The sequence below is a fragment of the Macrobrachium nipponense genome, chromosome 2 (assembly GCF_015104395.2).
Source record: "Macrobrachium nipponense isolate FS-2020 chromosome 2, ASM1510439v2, whole genome shotgun sequence".
In the NCBI taxonomy this organism is placed as follows: Eukaryota; Metazoa; Arthropoda; class Malacostraca; order Decapoda; family Palaemonidae; genus Macrobrachium; species Macrobrachium nipponense.
The window spans coordinates 105,445,695-105,465,617 of record NC_087201.1 but is presented as its reverse complement, the minus strand read 5'-3'; the positions used below and the strand labels follow the sequence as shown (position 1 = coordinate 105,465,617).

General features: G+C 37.3%; 1 protein-coding gene across 1 annotated transcript in view; it reads left to right on the top strand.

Annotated features, from left to right (window-relative positions):
* The window catches only part of LOC135221265 (visual system homeobox 2-like), a 117,848-nt gene that overhangs the window by 47,936 nt on the left and 49,989 nt on the right, over positions 1-19,923 (top strand). The window contains exon 3 of the mRNA XM_064259079.1: positions 8,513-8,636. Coding sequence (XP_064115149.1) covers positions 8,513-8,636 — 124 coding nt within the window. The remainder of the gene's footprint in view (positions 1-8,512; positions 8,637-19,923) is intronic.

The window sequence follows — 19,923 nt, the reverse complement described above, 5'->3', positions numbered from 1 at the left end:
GCTTTTGAATGACTTTCTTTCATTCGTCTGCTCTATCTAGTTTGATCTCAGGTGAGGTAAGTCGTGTGAGTCGATAAACGAAAATTTTGGGACGTAGTTTAACGATGTACGACGTTGTATGCTTTGGAATCCTACAAGAATATATATGTATATAAAAATGTAAAAAGTACCCTTTATTCTTATAGATTTTTTTCTTTTTATCCTCTGTTCTTGTTATGTAGCTGCTGATCAGAACTTATTTGGACCTGGACCCCGGTACTGGTTCACTGGTATTAACCCTGCATGTATCCACCTACGCGTCACCTACTCCGAAGTGCTAGTACTAAACACTGTGGAAGCTCCTTGGGACGCCGTGTTTAGTAGCTACTAGCCCCTCGGGGGTCAATGTATAATACACACCCAATTCTATATGACATTACATTAAGAAACGCTATATTCGTGCGGACGTCTACTTTACTTAGAATGAGTTCATCCTGGACTTTGACAAAGATGGATACATACCGGGTCAATTAATGCCTGGTTTACATTCCGGCGTGAGGAATTATCGTGCTTGGTAACCCTTCGTACCGGCAAAGGAAACCTCTGAGCCTCTCTACTGGGACAAACTCGAACCTAAATATGTGTCTGGTTTTAGATTCAGAGTAGGAAATTGATGCCGTTCCTTACTTGAAATTATATTCTTATAAAACCACTCGAATTGTAACCAACACTCAGTAAAAAATATCCTGCAGTTTCAGCGACAAATGTGAACTCCACAACTAAAGTAAAAGAAGAGAAAAATAAAACCTTAAAGACTTCTGCACAGTACTGATGGCATTTTCAGAAACGTCCTGAGTTGCACTAACGGACCCGGGGGGGGGGGCTGGGTACGTGGCCCCCATGAAATATGACAAAATAATAATGTTGAAGATTTAGATAATAATAACATAAATGAAAACTATGAAAAATGGGAAAAAATAAAGTATGGATTAGAGAAATAATAAAATTTTAGAAAAAATAATAATATATATATATATATATATATATATATATATATATATGTATATATAGTATATATATATATATATATATATATATATATATATATATATATATATGTATGTATGGATGTATGTATAACTGAATCACGAAAGTTTGGAACGTGATAAATCCATAAATAAAGGTATAAGCCACGAGGGAAAAATATACAACGGAGTTTCCGCAAGTTCTTTCGACGTTCAACGTCCTTTACTAAATAGAGGACGTTGAATGTCGAAAGATCTTGCGATATATGTATGTGTGTGTGTGTGTGTGTGTGTGTGTGTGTGTGTGTGTGTGTGTAAAACATGAAAATTGGTGACCCCTGGGAATTTTTCTGGATCCTAGCCTGTATTGAAACGGAAGCAATCTTCCATGTGCGCTCTCGTATAATTGTAATAATTAGACAGAGCATCACTAGATGTTCTTGTGAGTCGGTGGAAAAATGAATCTAACTAATAATATATTTTTCTTAAAATGTTTTCGGCTATTTTTTTTCATATAGCTTTTTTTTCTGACATGGATCATTTCCAAGTCATTTCTCTGCACATACGTGGCGTCGTAAGCATCTTTCTTGCGATTACAGTTTGAACTTCAACCACAGTTTGTTGAATAACTGATTAATTCCGTTTCAATTCTAGCCCGACCCTGTCCTACCTGCTAGACAACTGTGTATCAGTCGTCTTTCGTAAGACAAGCAGCCAGTCAACAGAAACGGCAAAATTTCCTCTTACCAATTTTGAGCTTGACTGAGCCCGTCTTCATGTAAGCGTGTGTGCCGTGCATGAGTGCGCGTGCTCGTCGACCGCCGGTAAAAGCTATGATTGCTGCTCGTCATACGGGGCTGCTGCAGCAATTTGCTTAAAAGTGGCATTCATAAATATTGAAGGACGTCGATGGAAGACGCGGAGGATGACGGCACGGAATTCGGAGGAGGAGAAGCAGGAGGAAGAGAAGAAGGAATGAAACAGGAAAATGAGGAATGAAACGGGAGGAGAGGCGAAAAGAAAGAATTCCCTTAAGGGAGAGTCGATAAGATTCTTCGACATTTCTTTTAATAGAGATCTTAAGATTGGGTGGAATGGAATAATGACGTTTTTCCGGCTAATTGAAGATAATTACCTTAGAGAGAGAGAGAGAGAGAGAGAGAGAGAGAGAGAGAGAGAGAGAGAGAGAGACCTTGGCGGATGCACTTACTTATTTCTCTCCCTCACTAAATGACTGTCTTTATAAAGTCAAATTGATTAGGGAAATTCCAAAGACAAGGAATTTCATAGAGGAAAATTATATATTCGTTTAAATTTTGCTATCTTTTTAATCATTGTGATAAGGTATAGCTACTTATATTACTAATAGTATTCCACTCCAAACTACGGGATTTAGATCAAATTAATGACCGTGAAACAACAGTTTATTTAGATTTGTGTCGGTGAACGTAAAGGGAAAGTGCAATTCATATCCTTTAGGTCAAAAAAGTAAAAAAAAACTAATAATAAAGATTATATATTAATTTAATGATATTTGAAAAGTCATCCAGTACAGCGATATAAGCTATTGACTATTTAATGACGTCATCAACAATGATTAAACCTGTGATCCATCTTACAATCTATCTGAGCTTAATGATTTTCAATTTTTTCTTTTATTACAAGTTGCTCAATAATTCTTAATCCCAAGTGGATCAATAATTTTCATATTTTCTTTCTCAAGTGGCAGAATCTTTGCAACATCAATAACATTTTTGTAAAAGGATTTTGTCTCTAGACCTATACCTCTTCATTTTCGTGCAGAGAAAACGTATGAGTCGGTACATTTTAGTTATAAGAAATCAGATTTTTAAAGGAACTCACCTTTCCATTAGTATGGAAATGATTGAGAATGGATGGCTGGAGCCTGAGTCGGTGGAGAATATTTCAAAGAGTTGTTGCAATGAAGAAGATAAAAGACAGGCAGCAAATGCTGAACTGGTAAAAAGACGGAAATTGAAAAATATTCAAGTCACATTCTTTCCATTAAAATATAACCTCTACAACGCTAGACTGCTTATTCTGTGATTGCAACTGATTGATTGATTTGTGGCTATTAAAACTGGCGCTACAGTAGTGGCTGCAACTCACATTCTGCTTTATGGTTTTTATTTGCAATTTTCATCGCTGCAGTCATTCTATAATTAGAGCGAAGTGTTACTTTTCTTCCCCGTCTGTTAATCTGTCCATAATTCCTTTCATCTCTGCAATTCTCGGTGTCACCAACGAGACACCATCTGAACATTGTGCCTTTTCCACGAATTCCAAAATTCGTTTCCTTATCGGATTCATTTCGTAAATTGTGATCAACGAAAAGTTCATTGGGCTCAATGTACATGTTCCGTGAACATCTCGGGAAAAATGGCTATCGAGTATAAAATGAATATTCTTTTCTACGGTAAAATCAGGGATTTATGATACTCTTTATAATTTTAAGAATGCGCTTAAAATTCTGAAATGAGCATGAAGTTAATGACACACGTGTCAATTTCCGAACAGCCAAGTGTATAAGGGCAATTCTTGGCGTTATAAATATATATAAACAAAGCGCTCGTGAAGACAAAGCCTTTCTACCTGGTATGTTTTAATCGCTCTGTTGTCTATATCGTAGGATTTTCTTTCTGGGATGTGTTTATGGGGAAGTTAGACCCTTCAGCCCCATTCATCTCGCGACCTCCTTCGAGGGAGATGCCTCCCCCACCCCCGGAACCCCCTTTCTCTCGTCTCTACCCCTCCTGGTGAAGCTGCGACACCCATTGTCAAACTTTTGGCGACAATTAAGACGTACAAGAGAGTCAGGGGTTAATAAGACGACCAACTGTGTCTCCGTCTTTGATGAGACTTCTTCCCAACTGTGATTAACTCTGCAGAACAATTATAAAGTCACACACAAGGTCGGCTCACATAGGGCACCCTTGCTCCTTCTACGAAGTGGAGGAGGAGGAGGAGGAGGAGGAGGAGGAGGGGAGATGGTAGTATAGTGGTGGAAGAATTGTAAGCGGGCGGGAGTGCTAGTGGGAGAGGCAAATGGAAGCAGTGGTAGAGGAAGAGTTGGTAGAAGAGGGAGAGAAGTTGATAGTGGGAGGAAGGAAGAATAAGAGGTGTGAGGGATAGAATAGGCAAACAAATTGTTAGATTTTGGGGGAAGAGCAGTAGAGAGCAGAAACTGCCCTGGATGTTAGGCAGTGCGCTTTCATTCTAGAAAACTGTTTCTGTTAAAGGTGAACAACGACAGTTAATTAGAATAAAATAAAAAGAAAGTAAGATACTGCTTCCATCAGTTGGAAGAATATATTACAGATGGATCATTTGCTAGAGAAAAATATTGTTACTAAAAATCTTTGTATGGAAGAAAACGATTTTCTTTATTTTGTATGGTATCAGCAATATGTACACATACTGGTACCGGCATGTACCTACACGCGTTATGCGACTAAGATATTAGTATGCATTAATACGCCCATAAACTGTCGTGCCGTTCAGAATCTATATTATCTATTCCTTATTTTAGATACCAGAGCTTAATTTCTAGCGGCTTAGAACAGAGTTGACTGCCCGGTTGATAAAGACACCGAAGCCGCTTCGGGAACGAGGGAGGGAGACGGAGAAAATGATCGCGGGTACAGCAAGATCTCTAAACTTCAGACCCCTGGAAAATATTCAGTGATAATTTAGCATTTCTAAGAAAAGCCTTGAATTTTAGCATGATATGAATTGAAGTCAGCCTGACAAACAACCGCTCATATTCCTTACCTTGCCCTCAAATCCTCATGAGTGGCACTTTTAAGCTTCTACTTGAGGTTCTCCACGATACTTTGTACTTCTATTTTTAATAAATAAAACATTTACACTCCCATGGGCTCTTGCCCAATTAGAATGATTTGCTATTCAGGAATACTTATCTTCCCTTTCTAAACCAAGCTATTTCGTTAATAACCTAAGTTAGTAAGGCAGCTTACTGAACCTAGAAACAATAAAGAATATGACGTAATTATTAAGATACTGATCTACGTAGTACTTCAGCCAAGACCGACAATTATCAAAATTTTTATAAATACAGCCTAGCCAACCTTGACGGATGCATGTGTGGTAAAACTGGTGTTCACCCATTTCTCTGTTGGATGTATTATAAAAGCTTACTAAACTTGTCTCATCTAACAATTATTGTCTCTAAAATCGTCACAGTTTTTCATTTTAATATTTGATACAAGTCTTCTAGGACCAGCTGAAAGTTTTTCCAGACTCCTGTCATTCTTTCTTACACAACCTGTTTTCTTTATGGATTTCATTTTAAATTCCATAATAAAACATGAACACTAACATCTAAATCATCAACACAAAATCCTTAAAATCATGGATGCGTCTTAAACTTATTCTTTTTAACATACTGATACTGTCTCTTGAAGAATGGCGAGGGATCATTTGTGTTGCTCTACTCAAAGACGTATCAAGAACACACTTTGAATCAGGCTCATTATCAGTCAGGATCCTTATTAGAGCCCTTGGTTGTATCGCAGGCATATTGAATAGCGTCTTGGCTGTTTCTACTTGAGCCCGAAAAAGTTAAATTCCTTTGTAGATTGGCGGATCTCTGCTTCTTAATAATTATCTTTCCATAATTATATTGGGCATGCAATTGCAATCACATTTACACTCCAGTTTGCACATGAGAAATCTGTTTCAAACAAGGATCATATTCATAATTCGGTACAATGACTACGTACCTATATCGAACTTAGTTAATGTCATTTTCATCTTGTATTGTTTGTTTGTTTGTATGGTGTTTTTACGTTGCATGGAACTAGTGGTTATTCAGCAACGGGACCAACGGCTTTACGTGACTTCCGAACCACGTCGAGAGTGAACTTCTATCACCAGAAATACACATCTCTCACACCTCAATGGAATGCTCGAGAATCGAACTCGCGGCCACTATTGTAGTACGCCAAGACCATACCGACCGCGCCACTGAAGCGCTTTCATCTTGTACTTAATAATTTTCTTACTGTATTCATAAACGAGTGCCGAGAGAACTTTGGTACATCGGCCGTTCTCAACTCTCCTCTACCATTACTTGTATATATATATATAATATTAATATATATATATATTATATATATATATATATTATATATATATATGTATATATGTAAATATATATATATATATATATATATATAGATATATATATCTATATATATATATATATATATATATATATATATATATATATATATATATATATATATATATATATATATATAGATATATATATATACAGTATATATAAAATCAGCAAGAAATAGTTATACCTTCTACCTGCGGAGGAAAAAGTTTTGTGACCTTAACAGGGAGTCTAATATTCATCCACGTCTGCCATCCAATTTCCACTGAATTTATCCCTTGCTCTCTCTTCTTCCTTTCCATATTATGGCCCTCCGTTATCTGCCACGTCTTCTTACTCATATTCCTCGTCTTTTCCAATTACGTTTCACATTCTCATTTCAATTGCTTTCTCTTATTTTTCTTTCCCATTTCTTTATCTTCTTTCTTACCATCATCTCCATTCCATCGGCTGTTTTTGTTAATTATTTGACCCTTTCCACTTTTTCTCTAGTCTCGGATCATCAACTTCCTCCTTTACCTTATCTTTGGTCCTCTTTGCTCCTATCAACGCCTCCTACTTTACATCAACGTCTCCTTCTACACATCATCCTCCTCCTACTCCTTCTGTTCTCCCTTCCTCTACTCCCCCCAACCAATCGCCCTCTCCCCTTACCACCCCCGCCCTATCTCCTCAACCGCTACGTACCCCTTTCCCCAGCCTTTGGCGACTCCTGTAAAGACATTCAAGTCGCGCTTCTTCTTCTCCTTCTTCTTCTTCTTCTTCTTCCTTTTTTACCATTTTTTCCCTCTCACTGGATCGTTTGAAGTCTGGAGATTGAAACAAGCCTTTAGTATGATTAAACATTGATTACTGATTTCCAATTTGAGCAATCCAGCGTCTTTTGTTTCATCTGCGAGAGAGAGGGAAGAGAGAGAGAGAGAGAGAGAGAGTGTCCCCGGGACACCTTCGAACAGTGTAGGGACTGGGGAGGGGGATGGGGAATGGGAGAGAATGATTGTTAAAGAAGGAAGAACCGAGAAAAAAGTAACGTCTTCCGAATGCATTTCTTTCAGCGAATTTATTTCATTTACATATTATCTGCAATTAAAAGACGTTTTGAGTGATTCAATTTACTTTTGACGGCGTCATCATATGCTCTAATTTATTCTCTTACACAATTTCTGCAGATATTAAATATCAAGCGATTAAAAGGACACGTCCGTACACGAATTCTCATTGGCCGGAGACGCTAGAAAAAGACAAATCTTGCAACCAATTATATCGCCCAACGCGAAACCAGCGACCAATCAGCGCCGGCTTGATCAACAACTTTGGAAAGCTGCAACGGATAGTGGTTTGAAGTGTTCAAAACAAGCCGCAAACAATAGAGTGGGAAAAGCGCACCGCCGATGATTTTCTGTGGCTTCCATTGTGTCTCCGTGAAAATGGACTGTATTATCAATACATCCCACTGTAATTGCCAGAAGTCCTTGGGTTTCGTTCTGTTGCTATTCAGATCCGATGAAGGGCGCGTTATTAAGTTTAGTCCCTAATATGGAATTTGGCTGTCCTATAATGCCAAATGAAATGTTCGACTGGATTTCTTAGCATCGGACTTAGTATTTAAGTTTGTCTTTTCACAGAAATCTCTTAATAAAATCAGTGCAAGTAGAATAACTTGTACTAAATACACACCAATTTCCGTTAAGTACTTTTAATCTCTTGTAAAAATGTACTATGTTCACATCACGGTACTCTAAATCAACGTTTGATTCCAAAGTCGTAATTTGATGTGTAAAGGGACCTTATTCTAGATGATGTACGGTGTTAAGTATCGTAAATGAAAACAGTAATGAATAATAATTGTTAATAAACATAACTGGAAGGATACTTTACAGAAAATTGTGTATCTATTTAAGTTTAGTGAGCAACCAACCTTTCAAGGAATCCCGTGACGTCACACCCAATAGATGGAAATTTTTTATTTGATTAGATTTGAAAAATCTTAACATTGTTGGATGAAGAATGAACGATTCGGTATTCAGAATTAAAAAAAAATAATTAGAGAGAGAGAGAGAGAGAGAGAGAGAGAGAGAGAGAGAGAGAGAGAGAGAGAGTTGAAATGTCAAAATTTTTCCCATACAGCTATGCTAATAATAGAATAACGACTAATCATTAGATATATTACTCAAAAAAAATTTAAAAAAATTTGTAAATCTCATTTTTGAGCCAAAAGATATTTACCTAAGCGATTGTTTTGACTATTCTCTCTCTCTCTCTCTCTTCTCTCTCTCTCTCTCTCTCTCTCTCTCTCTCTCCAATAATCTTGATTTGCCATCATCGACATGTGTATCTTTTACAGGACCATCTTCACATCCTATCAGTTGGAGGAATTAGAGAAAGCATTCAAGGACGCCCATTATCCGGACGTGTACGCTCGTGAGATGCTCTCGCTTAAACTTGATCTCCCCGAGGATAGAATACAGGTAGGTCGTATTTAATACACGCACACACAAACACACGTATATATATATATATAACATATATATACATATATATACATATATATATATATATATATATATATATATATGATATATATATATAATAATAGCATGTAAATAAATACACTGTTAATAGTAATATAAAAGAAACGTCATGCAGCATTCAGGCTACATTTTGAAAAATGCAAAAAATACACACAAACATATATATATAATATATATATATATATATATATATATATATATATATATATATATATATATATATATATATAAGAATTAAGCTACATATTTCCTTTAATATCCAATTCGCTCTACCTGCAGAAATTATTTATTTTCATATATGATAACCGAAGGGGGAATTTTTAATTTGATAATAAGTGCGTTGTCTCGTGGGTTCGAACCACAGGAGACAAGAACTCATGCCCACAGTGAAGCGCCTTAAACCAAAAGTACATGGGTATCACAAATGGTTGATGATGTTAATGATGATAACACGGAAGCGGAAAATGGTAAATATTTACAGTCAAAGATTGACAGAAGACACCATGAGACGTGACAAAGGATGATCGGTAAAAGTAGTGAAAGGAAAAGGCGATAGGGAGATAGTGAGAGAGAAGGATAACGAGTAGTAAATCTAGGAAATAATAGAAGACCATACATCTCTCGTTCGGTGTATGGCACCACGGTGTGTACAAGTAACGGTCATATGAATCCAGCATTCTCCAAAACAGTTGAAACGAGGCATATGAGAAGAACCAAGAAAAACGCAGAATGAGAGACATATTACGGCGTTCTGCTCTAAGAACTAGATTTCCACAAGAGAAACGAACGGAATAACACGAGAGATGTCAATGGCTGAAAGAGAAGACCATTTCTGAAGGGCCAGGAAACCCCGGCACCATCACTGAATCATGACTCAGTGTTTTTGCAATGAGAAGGAAATTGTCAAGTGGCAAAAATATGAGCCACCATAAAATGAGGCAACGAATGAGAAAAGCTTAAATGCAAAATGAGGGTCACCACCATAAAGCGCCTTCGTGCAAATCGTTGCGCAGCCTTTGGCTGTGAGGAAGAAATGTGCAGGCGACAAAAATATGAAGTGATATTATTATCAGAAGCGTCGTCGGATCAGAATGCACTCCATTATTTTTTCCATCTTTTAAGGGAACGGCAGATTAAGCAAGTATTTGACAGCCCTCTGAAATACTGTAGCTAAATCCACGTCTCCCTAAGGGGATAATTCTGCGAATAATTCTGCCTTGACTCGCTTTCATTCGGAGGGGTTGTAATCAAATGCTCGATCGAAAGGGATCGCCAGAGATTAAAGGAAATAGGATTCTGATACTTTCTCCAGCTGGAGTTTTACGTCCTCCTATAAAACAAATATAAATAAAACGCACTCGATAACTGGTTTAGAATCCCTGAATCTGCTGGGCTAATGTCTTTTTACAGAGCGGGGAGGTGGGGCATAAACCCAAGGAAATATGTGCCGTGTTTGAGTCAGTGATCACTTCCCAGATATACACACCGCTTTGCATCTCTGTTTTGCATCGAAGGAACATATCCATTTGAATAAAAAGGAGAAAAAAAGAGAGAGAGAGAAGAGAGAGAGAGAGAGAGAGAGAGAGAGAGATATTGTTCTGTAGATGGTAAGACTCACAAACTTCGATCTACAGGACTCCATTACACACCTTAATCATTTTCTTTCTTTCGCTCATTCTTTCACTCCCCTTCTTTTGCAGAGCCCTGATAGTGCAGGCAGGATCTTGCTCTTGGTCGTAGAGATGTAACATTTCTCCTCCTCTCTCTCTCTCTCTCTTGCTGTCTTTCCCCTTTGCATCTCTCTCTCTCTCTCTTCTTTCTCCCTCCCCTCGTGTGTTGCAGATATTAGACCTAACATAGCTTACGGAGGCAGTAACAGCGAGGGAAAATATTGCAACCCACCAGAGTCAGACTGTCAACAACCTGATCGGTGCGCGCTTAGATGAGCAACTTGAATGCTAGTTGGGCAATCTGAATTCGCCATTCCCCAGAGGTGAAGTTTCAAATGCGCTTATGTACGTTCTGTCGTCGGGGGATATTGCCAATAATGGTTGCATATGAAAGGGGTGGAAAGGCAATGCCAGTAGCAATATTGACCATTCACCAGGGCCAGTCGTCGTGAGGCTTGATGGGCGCGCGCCCTCTCGGCGGTGTGTTGGTGTATAGAGGTCGTACGTTGCCTGTTTGAAAGAACTTGCTATTGGAATTTAGTAGCGTTTCTCCAGGGGAGTTGGAGGGAGGCGGTGGTGGTGGTGGCGGTGGCAGTAGAGGAGGAAGAAGAAGAGATGGTCCTGGTGCTGTTAGCGAATAGGTATTTAGTGGATGGCGCTCGGGGACTTTATTAAAGCAGTATTTAGCTGTGGAGATGCACTCATTCGCCTCCCCCCTCCCCACCCTTCCTCTCATCCCACTCCTTCCTTACCCTCTTCTAGTGAGACCCACTACTTTGGTCGCCCAGACATTACTTGCAGCTCTTCAGATGGAGGAGGGAAGTTCGTCTGCTTAATAGAATGTGTGTCAGTGTCTAACGTCATTTAATCAACCTTAAGTAAATACGAACGTGAGAAATATGTAAAAGTAACCGAAGATAAAGTCAGCAATTGCGCTTAATGACTTAAACCGAAGCATTTCTCCATCATTACGAAGGGCAGCGTGCTCTCTCCATCATCCATTCCTTACCGAATGAAGAGCGAGGTAGTCGAGGTGCAAAACAAATGGGTCGGAAATTAACGAAGCAGAAAAAAAGAAGAAGCATCGAGGCCGTATTTAAAGGTTGATGACCAAATACCCTGCGAGGCGGAGAGAGGGAACAGGCCCATATACACAAGACAACGTTATGAAGGAGCGAAAAACAAGACCCCTCCCCTTCCCCAATTCCCCCCTCCCCGCTCCATTTGTCCTTTATTTGTTTCTGATGGAGTAATACTCGCAGTTCCAACAACTAAGAAACAAAAAAACGACAAGACTGTTCTTCTCTCTCTCTCGTCTGGCTCTTTATTCACTTTCCTCCTTCCTCTCTCTCTTTCTCTTCTCGTCTCTCTCTCTCTCTCTATCTTTTTTTTTCCTTTACTTTCTTTTTTCTCTTGGGGCAAATGGAAATCCTGTCACAGTGCCACCAAGTTTATGGTAGCGTGGTCTTCGTCCCTTGCTTTCTCTACTACTGATGTTGCTGTTGTTGACTCCGTTGCTCTCTGTTCCGCCGCCGTTCCCTCTATTTATCTGGGCGCTGACGGAAACTTGCATATGAATTCCTTACATTTTGTGCCTCTCTCTCTCTCTCTCTCTCTCTCTCTCTCTCGCTCCCTTTCTCTCCGCACATAAATGGACACGGCAATTGTGTCTAGTGATGCATGAGTTTGTCTAACGACGAGCTGTCCCTGCCTCTCCATCTACCTATCTATCTGTCTATCTATCTATCTACGTTACAAGGAGGCATGTCCAGAAAATGTTACACTTATACTTTGCAATGAAGTTGATACTTCCTTGGTCATGTCTACTCAGCTGCGAATTACAGCAGTCTACTAACTGCCAGGTATATAGTTCATTGTTCATATCAAACGAAGAATGATGGACTTTCACAGAACATCACCCTATTATTCGGTCCGCGTTGCCCGGGATTCTAACTTGGGTTTTCTTGCTTTTCCAGTGAGCATACTAACGTTACACCACACAGCCCTTACATGCACATACACACACACGTATACATACATACATATATACATACATACATATATATATATATATATATATATATATATATATATATATATATAATATTATCTGATCATCATTTGCCTACGTATTTATGCATGCATAATTTATCTAGTGATTTAAGCGTTTGCTTTTGTTTCAAATCATTTTTAAAACCTTTTTGTAACTCCTGTTCATCTTTTTCCCTATGTCTTGTTCTTTATTAATATTTGTCTGTCTGTCTGGCTGTCTGGTTTTCTGCCTGGCTCTCTCTCTCTCTCTCTCTCTCTCTCTCTCTCTCTCTCTCTATCATCTGACCGACGTCCAACCCTAAATTTCCATTTATTATTTTTCTTCCGCGTGATCGTCCTCTCTCTCCGTCCCCTCTTTATCGCCACCCTTATTTCAATTTTCTCTCCCTCTCTCCTGATAATGGCTGTTTTTGTTAATCTATTAATCCGTCTATTCATTAATATAAACGCCAAAAGGGTGTTTTGGTTTTCAAGATGCTAAAAAAGGAGAGAGAGAGAGAGAGAGAGAGAGAGAGAGAGAGAGAGAGAGAGAGAGAGAGAGAGATAAAAAAACTGTATTTAAGCGGATCGGGTCGTCCCCCGTTCCTAGAAGAAACGGTTCATAGATTCGCTTTCTTCGTCCCTTTTAAAGAACAGAGAACTTTTATGACGAATGATGCATGTTTAAATGCTGCGGTTAGGATTTTACGTATTCTCTCTCTCTCTCTCTCTCTCTCTCTCTCTCTCTCTCTCTCTCTCATTTTTAATGTATGTCTTGTTCTGACTATTACTCTCACTGTGTAAGCATCATAATGATTTGATGCAATTCTCTCTCCGCTTATATTTGTTCTGCCTATTTCGGTCAATCTAAATGTTTTACAGGTTTCATCTCTCTCTCTCTCTCTCTCTCTCTCTCTCTCTCTCTCTCTCTCTCTCTCTCTCTCTCATTCAATGTATGTTTGTTCTGACTGTCTGTCCGTCCCCCTTTGCGTTTCTGTTTCTTTCTTTGTTTATTGGTGCCTCTGGTTTTTCCTCGTCACTGCCTTGGTCTCATTACGATTTCACTTGAGGCTCTGGACAACTGTTGCTCAGTTACTTAAATCGCTTTGTACAGCTGACGAGCTTATGAGAGATTTCCCCTTACAAACGAAGAATGAATGTAATATGCTGCTGGAGGAGGATAACATTTATTATGCCTAAGTTGTCATAATGATTTATTAAGATGACATTTATAATGCCTACGTTATCATAATGATTTATTAACCTTATTTTCATTTTTTATTTTGTAGTTAATTTTTTTTATACAACGGGACATGATTTGAGCTGTTTTGGTCTGTTTTAGTTGTTTAGGACTTGTCTGCATCGTGGCTGCTTCTGTCTTCGCAACTATCACCCAACTTTCCCCGATGTTTTTATACGTCAAAGATTGACTGGAGTACACAAGACAAGAATATCACACATTCCTTTTACATCCATTTATATAATTCTCATTCTACATCTAATAACCCACTTACCGCATCATCCAGCTATTTTTTTACTACTGGGCTACCACCACCACCACTACTACTACTGGTAGTAGTAGCATCTACCAGTAGTAGTAGTGCTGCTACCTCTACTACTAATACATATCAAGCCCTGATGTCCCCGATGTCCATCTATTTACAAAATATGGTCTCCAGTCGACAGTTTCCTAAAACTTTACTTCACAATGGCCCTCGAAATGAGTTGTGTCCCACTGCCTCTCACTCCAAATATTCACAACGCCAATTTGATTCCAAATCAAGACCTCCTCCAGCCCCTCCCCTCCCCCCACCCACCGGGGTGGGTGAGCAGTGTTGGGGTTGTATGGCAAACTTATGTATGACTGGTGAAATTCTGTCGTCCAGGTTAGAATACTTCTGTTATAATTTTGGGACGTACGACAAAATAGGGAATTCAGATCACCACTGGTCGATTTTAGTAACTTTCCTTGTTTAACGTATTTTTATTATTATTATTATTATTATTATTATTATTATTATTATTATTATTATTATTTTATGCCGACGTTTCTTCTGGATTCGACCAGATATTTTCAAGGCTGTGGCTTTGAGTAGACTGATGATATTTTCGGTCATTGTACACCAGATTTCAATATATTATTATTATTATTATTATTGATTATTATTGTTATTATTATTATTATTATTATTATTATTATTATTATTATTATTCATAGTAGCATGAGTACTGAAATAGAGAAACAAATTCACAGTTATGTATATGTACATATATTTAGAGATAAATCTGTGCAAAAAAACCTTTGGGAATCTGTTCGAATTCCGGAAGCTCTCTGTGCACATTTATTATTATATATATGTACATATATATAATTCTTGATTTTTTTTTTCACCATTACTATTATTATTGTTGTTACTGATACCATTTTTGTCGAACTTTTCTCTAAATAATAAGCACTAAGACAAATGAAAACACTTTTCGAAACTGCATTAGTCAGGGGTTAAAACCACTGTTGAATTGTAAAAATATCAGAACACTGTCTTTAGTTCTTATTGTTTTCCTGTGTAAAATATTAATTTTGTTTAATTGTCTTCAGTCCCTAAGACCTAGCAATCAAGAAGCCTATAAATCTTAAATTTAAATATATCTTGTGAGCCCTGAGTTACATTGACTTATAAGTCACAGTCAACTCTTGTCTGTTTTGTGTAGCAGAAGTGACGCCTCAATCGTTGCCTCGTAAACCAGCTGAGGTGACATACTGGTCCATCCGACCCAGGTATGAATCTAGTCGATCTACCTCAAAAAGTGATACTATTAGAATATTCAGGATAAAAACAATGCCACGATTGAATGAATTAGATCATGAATCTATGGTGACAAAACTTTCAGTTATTAATTTCATGATTTTACGTCATGGAGAGGATTTTATTTTACATTTTCACAGATCTAAAGAGATGTTGCTTCTTGAGGAAACTGTAATATCAGAATAATGAATTAAAATTCCCAGTATCAAGCACATTCCTTCAGGCACAACTGAAATTGGGATACCCATTACCTTAGAGTTTCGTAATTTTAAACTGCTTCTTTTTCGAATACTTCTTTCTAATCCTAGAATCAAAATAATCCATCATTTTAACTTATTAAATTCTTAAAATATTTTTTTTAGAATTATAAAAACAGATTCCAGATAAGATGGAATACTTAGGTCTGTTAGATCAAGTATGAAATTTCTTAAATGAATAAATATAATGGTAATTAACACGAATGTTGCACAGATGTGGGGCAGTAGAAAATCAGTGACTGTTCTATTTATTCCGATCTTGTACAAATTCTCGGAAGGAAGATACCTTAATATATATTCTGCAAAGTTGCACGTGTTAAATATTCTCATGAAGGCGGATTCTACAGCATGAAAACCTTTATACCATGAGATCATATTATCTCACTTTACGTTACGTGCATGTGTGGGTGTGTGTGGGTGGGTGAGTAGGTGTATTGTGTATGTGTGGGTAAGTGGGTGTATTGTTGTATTGTGTGTGTGTGTTGGTGTGTGTATTAGCTGCAATGTCCTTTTAACACCTCGATTTGTTCATACTTATTGGCTATGCTTGTCACTACAAAACCTTGCATCCGAAATGAAGAAAAAATGAAGAAACAAAAGTTCCAGTGAGCAGAATCGACGAGTTAAAAAGTCACCGTGGCTTTAAAAAAAAAAAAAAAAAAAACAAAAAAAAAAAAAAAAACACGCACACATACACACAAACACAAATTGTGGGTCACTGAAGAAAAGTTCACCCCCTTGAATACTCTGTTTTCAGATTCTTTAGTCGTCCTCAGCTGCTACCATCCCAGCCAATGAGAAATAGCATCATCACAAAGATAAAGAACCAACATGACCAATCTGGTGTATAATTTTCATGTTCACTGGGGATGATGAGTCCTAGAGTACCGTTGACATTAAGATTCACTACCAGAATTCATGAACATGTTTCATATAGAAACTAAAGCGTCATCCTCCCCATCTTGTAGAATACAGAATTTAGGCCAAAGGCCAAACACTGGGATCTATGAGGTCATTCAGCGCTGAAATGGAAATTGATAGTGAAAAGGTCTGAAAGGTGTAACAGTAAGAAGACCTGATGGAAGGAAGGGATAATATGAACGGAAATACAATAAAAGTTATGAAAGGGTTGTATCGAGGGGCAGAAGGGACGCAGCAAAGAAAAAGAACCTTAAGTAATGCCTACAGTGTACGCATAAGGTGCACTGACGGCACTATCCCACTACAAGGTCCATCACCTTGTAAAAGCACACAACTGGCGACTTGAATGACCAGAAATTATAGTAGAAACTGAAAGCATGTTATAGGCCAAGGTGAAAATGGGTTGTTTTTTATTCCAAGTACAGAATTCCGAATTCGAAAGGAATAAGTAAACCATTAGCAGGTTAATCAATTGTACACCTCTGGTCAAACCCAAATGTCATAGGTTCGAATCCAGGCCGGGGTGGATGTACACTTATCATATGTAATTCCATATAAGTTATTCCTAAGGGAAAGCTAATACGCTATTCAAGGATACTTGGGGCTTAATATCGGAGAGTATAAGAAAGTTCACACGTGATCAGGGAAAAAGTTATCTAAGGACAGACGTAAATCCGACAAATGTGTAGAGCAGAGACAAACTCAGATTACATGTTTCTTGATAGATTAGTGAATAAGTCAGTTGTCTATCTCAGTACAAAACCTTAAAGCGTAAGTTCGAATCGTGTCCGGGGGAGATGAATGTATTATTTGAATATAATTAATTGCTAATGTGAAGTGAATTCGATATTAAGGGGTGTTTGTGATATTTGAATGTATAAAAAAGTAAAGTATCGAATAGCGACAAAATTAACATAAAATAACCATGAATTACAAAATTCTAAGTATATAATCTGAATTCGACGGGAATATGTACAGCAGAGTCGAAATCAGCTTTTATCTCTCTTGAAACCAAGTGGATAGCTCAACCGTCCAGCTGTGTATCAACCTCCAAACGAAATACGGTAGAATCCTAGCAGGGTATAGATGCATTATTTCCTTTGGATATTAACGGACATTTGTAGCTTAGTATTTGACTAGATATATATATATATATATATATATATATAATATATATATATATATATATATATCATATGATATATATATATATATAATATATATATATATATATTTATGTATGTATATATAAGTATTTATATTAAAGCAGTGTCTTAGTATCTTTTTCTTGTATGCATATGTACTGAACATAATATATATATATATATATATATGATATATATATATATATATATATATATATATATGAATGTACATGTGCAAACAGGTAAAAAAAAAAAAAAAAAAAGACTAAGACACTGTGCAGCAGAGTAAACAGCTTTTTCATAAGTGGACCTGTTCACATTGCAGAAACATATAATGTTACAGAACCACACTTGAGACTGAAAATCCACTTTCAGACGATAGGCGCCATTTATTTTGGTTAGCCAAAGGCAGTTTTGACAAGATTGCCTATTAACTCGGATCAGCAACATCCCAGCTAATAATGAGGCTAATTGTGGCGCCTATCCTCTCCTCTCCCATCACCCCATTCTTACCTCGAAGGCCTTGGGAGCAGATATTGGGGAGTGTATGATATAAAGAAATTTCTATCTAAATATCCTTCAGTCTTTTACTTTGTAAAAGAGTAGATATCATTTTCGCTCCTTTTACTGAATGGGAATATAGTTTCTGTATCCTGTAAGGGATCGTTTAACCTGATTATTTCTCTTGCGCATTTGAGCGTATCACTAAAGAGGCCAGATTTTGTTTCACATATTTTTAGTTTTTTGGAAGAATCTCTCCATATCATTTTCCTGCTTTGTATTTATACTGTTTTAACCTTTTCATCTCCTGATTTTCTGTTTTGTTTTGCCGGATGCGTCGTTTTTATGGTTACTTTATCGAAAATGTCTTTTTTTTTTTTTTTTTTTTTTTTTTTTTTTTTTTTTTTTTTTTTGTATCGTGACTTTTTTGTAAGTATCCTTCCTTCTCTTGCTTCCTTCTTCAAGAATCCTTTCATTTCCCATGATTTTGTATATTGCCTTATTGATTTCTATTTGTGATTCATTTTTCAGTTTTTTTTTTTTTTATTTATCATAGTTATCACTGTTCTGTGTACAGATATTCTCTCGAATTCTATAAATAACGTGCTTGTGTTTCATAGCTGAAAACTTAATTCGGACTCCCATGGTTGATCTCTATCTACATGACATGTAACTCCGACTCTTTTATGATTTTAGCTCTTTTACTGGGAGAGACTAATTAAAGGGTTGATAAAAGGCCCTTAAAAAGGAAAAGTTTCCGAGTGAGACATATCGGGGAAAATGACATCAAACTCTTAAGCTTTCTGGAACTCCTGTTTCCCGTTTTAATGTGATTGGGGAGAAGGGTTACAGTAATGTGCCAGAAAGTATTTGCCAGCAGACGGGCCGTCTCACAGTCCATGTGCCAACCTCTTGAATGAAGAAACTTCCCGTTAAAGGATTATCTTCGATGGGACGAACGGTTATCTGGACTTGAGAAAGGGATGTGGCATCACGGATCGTTCCGCAAATTCTCTCGACTGTCTTCCGCCACAAACTCGTATGAATCAGTTTCTCTGATTACCAACGACTACTTTATTTTATATATCTTTACTACTACCAGTAATATCCACAAAGTCCTTTTCATCAAAAGGCTATATTGTTTTCTTGTCTGTCACTCAGCTTTCTGGAATACTTTTGTAATTCGTAACTTTCAGACTTCATGATGATTCCTGAGCGATACTCCTCTTCTCATGATTTGCTCAATTTTTCATGTAATGTGCTTTTTCCATAGCTGGAAGCAACTTTCTGACAATGCTTCCGTTTTCCTTATAGTTTGCGGATGATACGGCAAGTTAAACGTAGATTTGTCTTATCTTCCAATGTAAGTGTCTCTTCCATCAATCATTTTACAATTACTTCAAATATAGAGGATTTCTACGGGCAATTTAGTCACATTTCTTCATGCGTCGAGTTTAGGATTAACCCTTTATCTATGTATGTATATGAGGACCTGATTATATTCACTATGCAGTTTCTCCAAGAATATCGAGATTTCTTCACAAAATACTAACACGTCTCTTTTGCCTTGCTCCTTGGAACAAACATTTATCTCAATTAAAAAGGCAGTGTATATTCTGAAGGAGATGAACCTGGTGGTCATGGGTTTTGACCAATGGATAATTCTCAAATTTATTCTTTCAAGGTTTATCTTTAGGTAACCCCAATCTTAAAAAGTTGCATCCGTCTCTATACGTTCCTGTGAAAACAGATGAACACCTCTTATTTCCACTTCATTATTGTTAATCTGGGTTGTTGCGCTCTTTATCATTATTTATTACTTGCCATCTGTTATTTACCAGATTCATTTACAAATCTGTATCGCCGTTTACCGGCCACAGTTCGTATTCAAATAT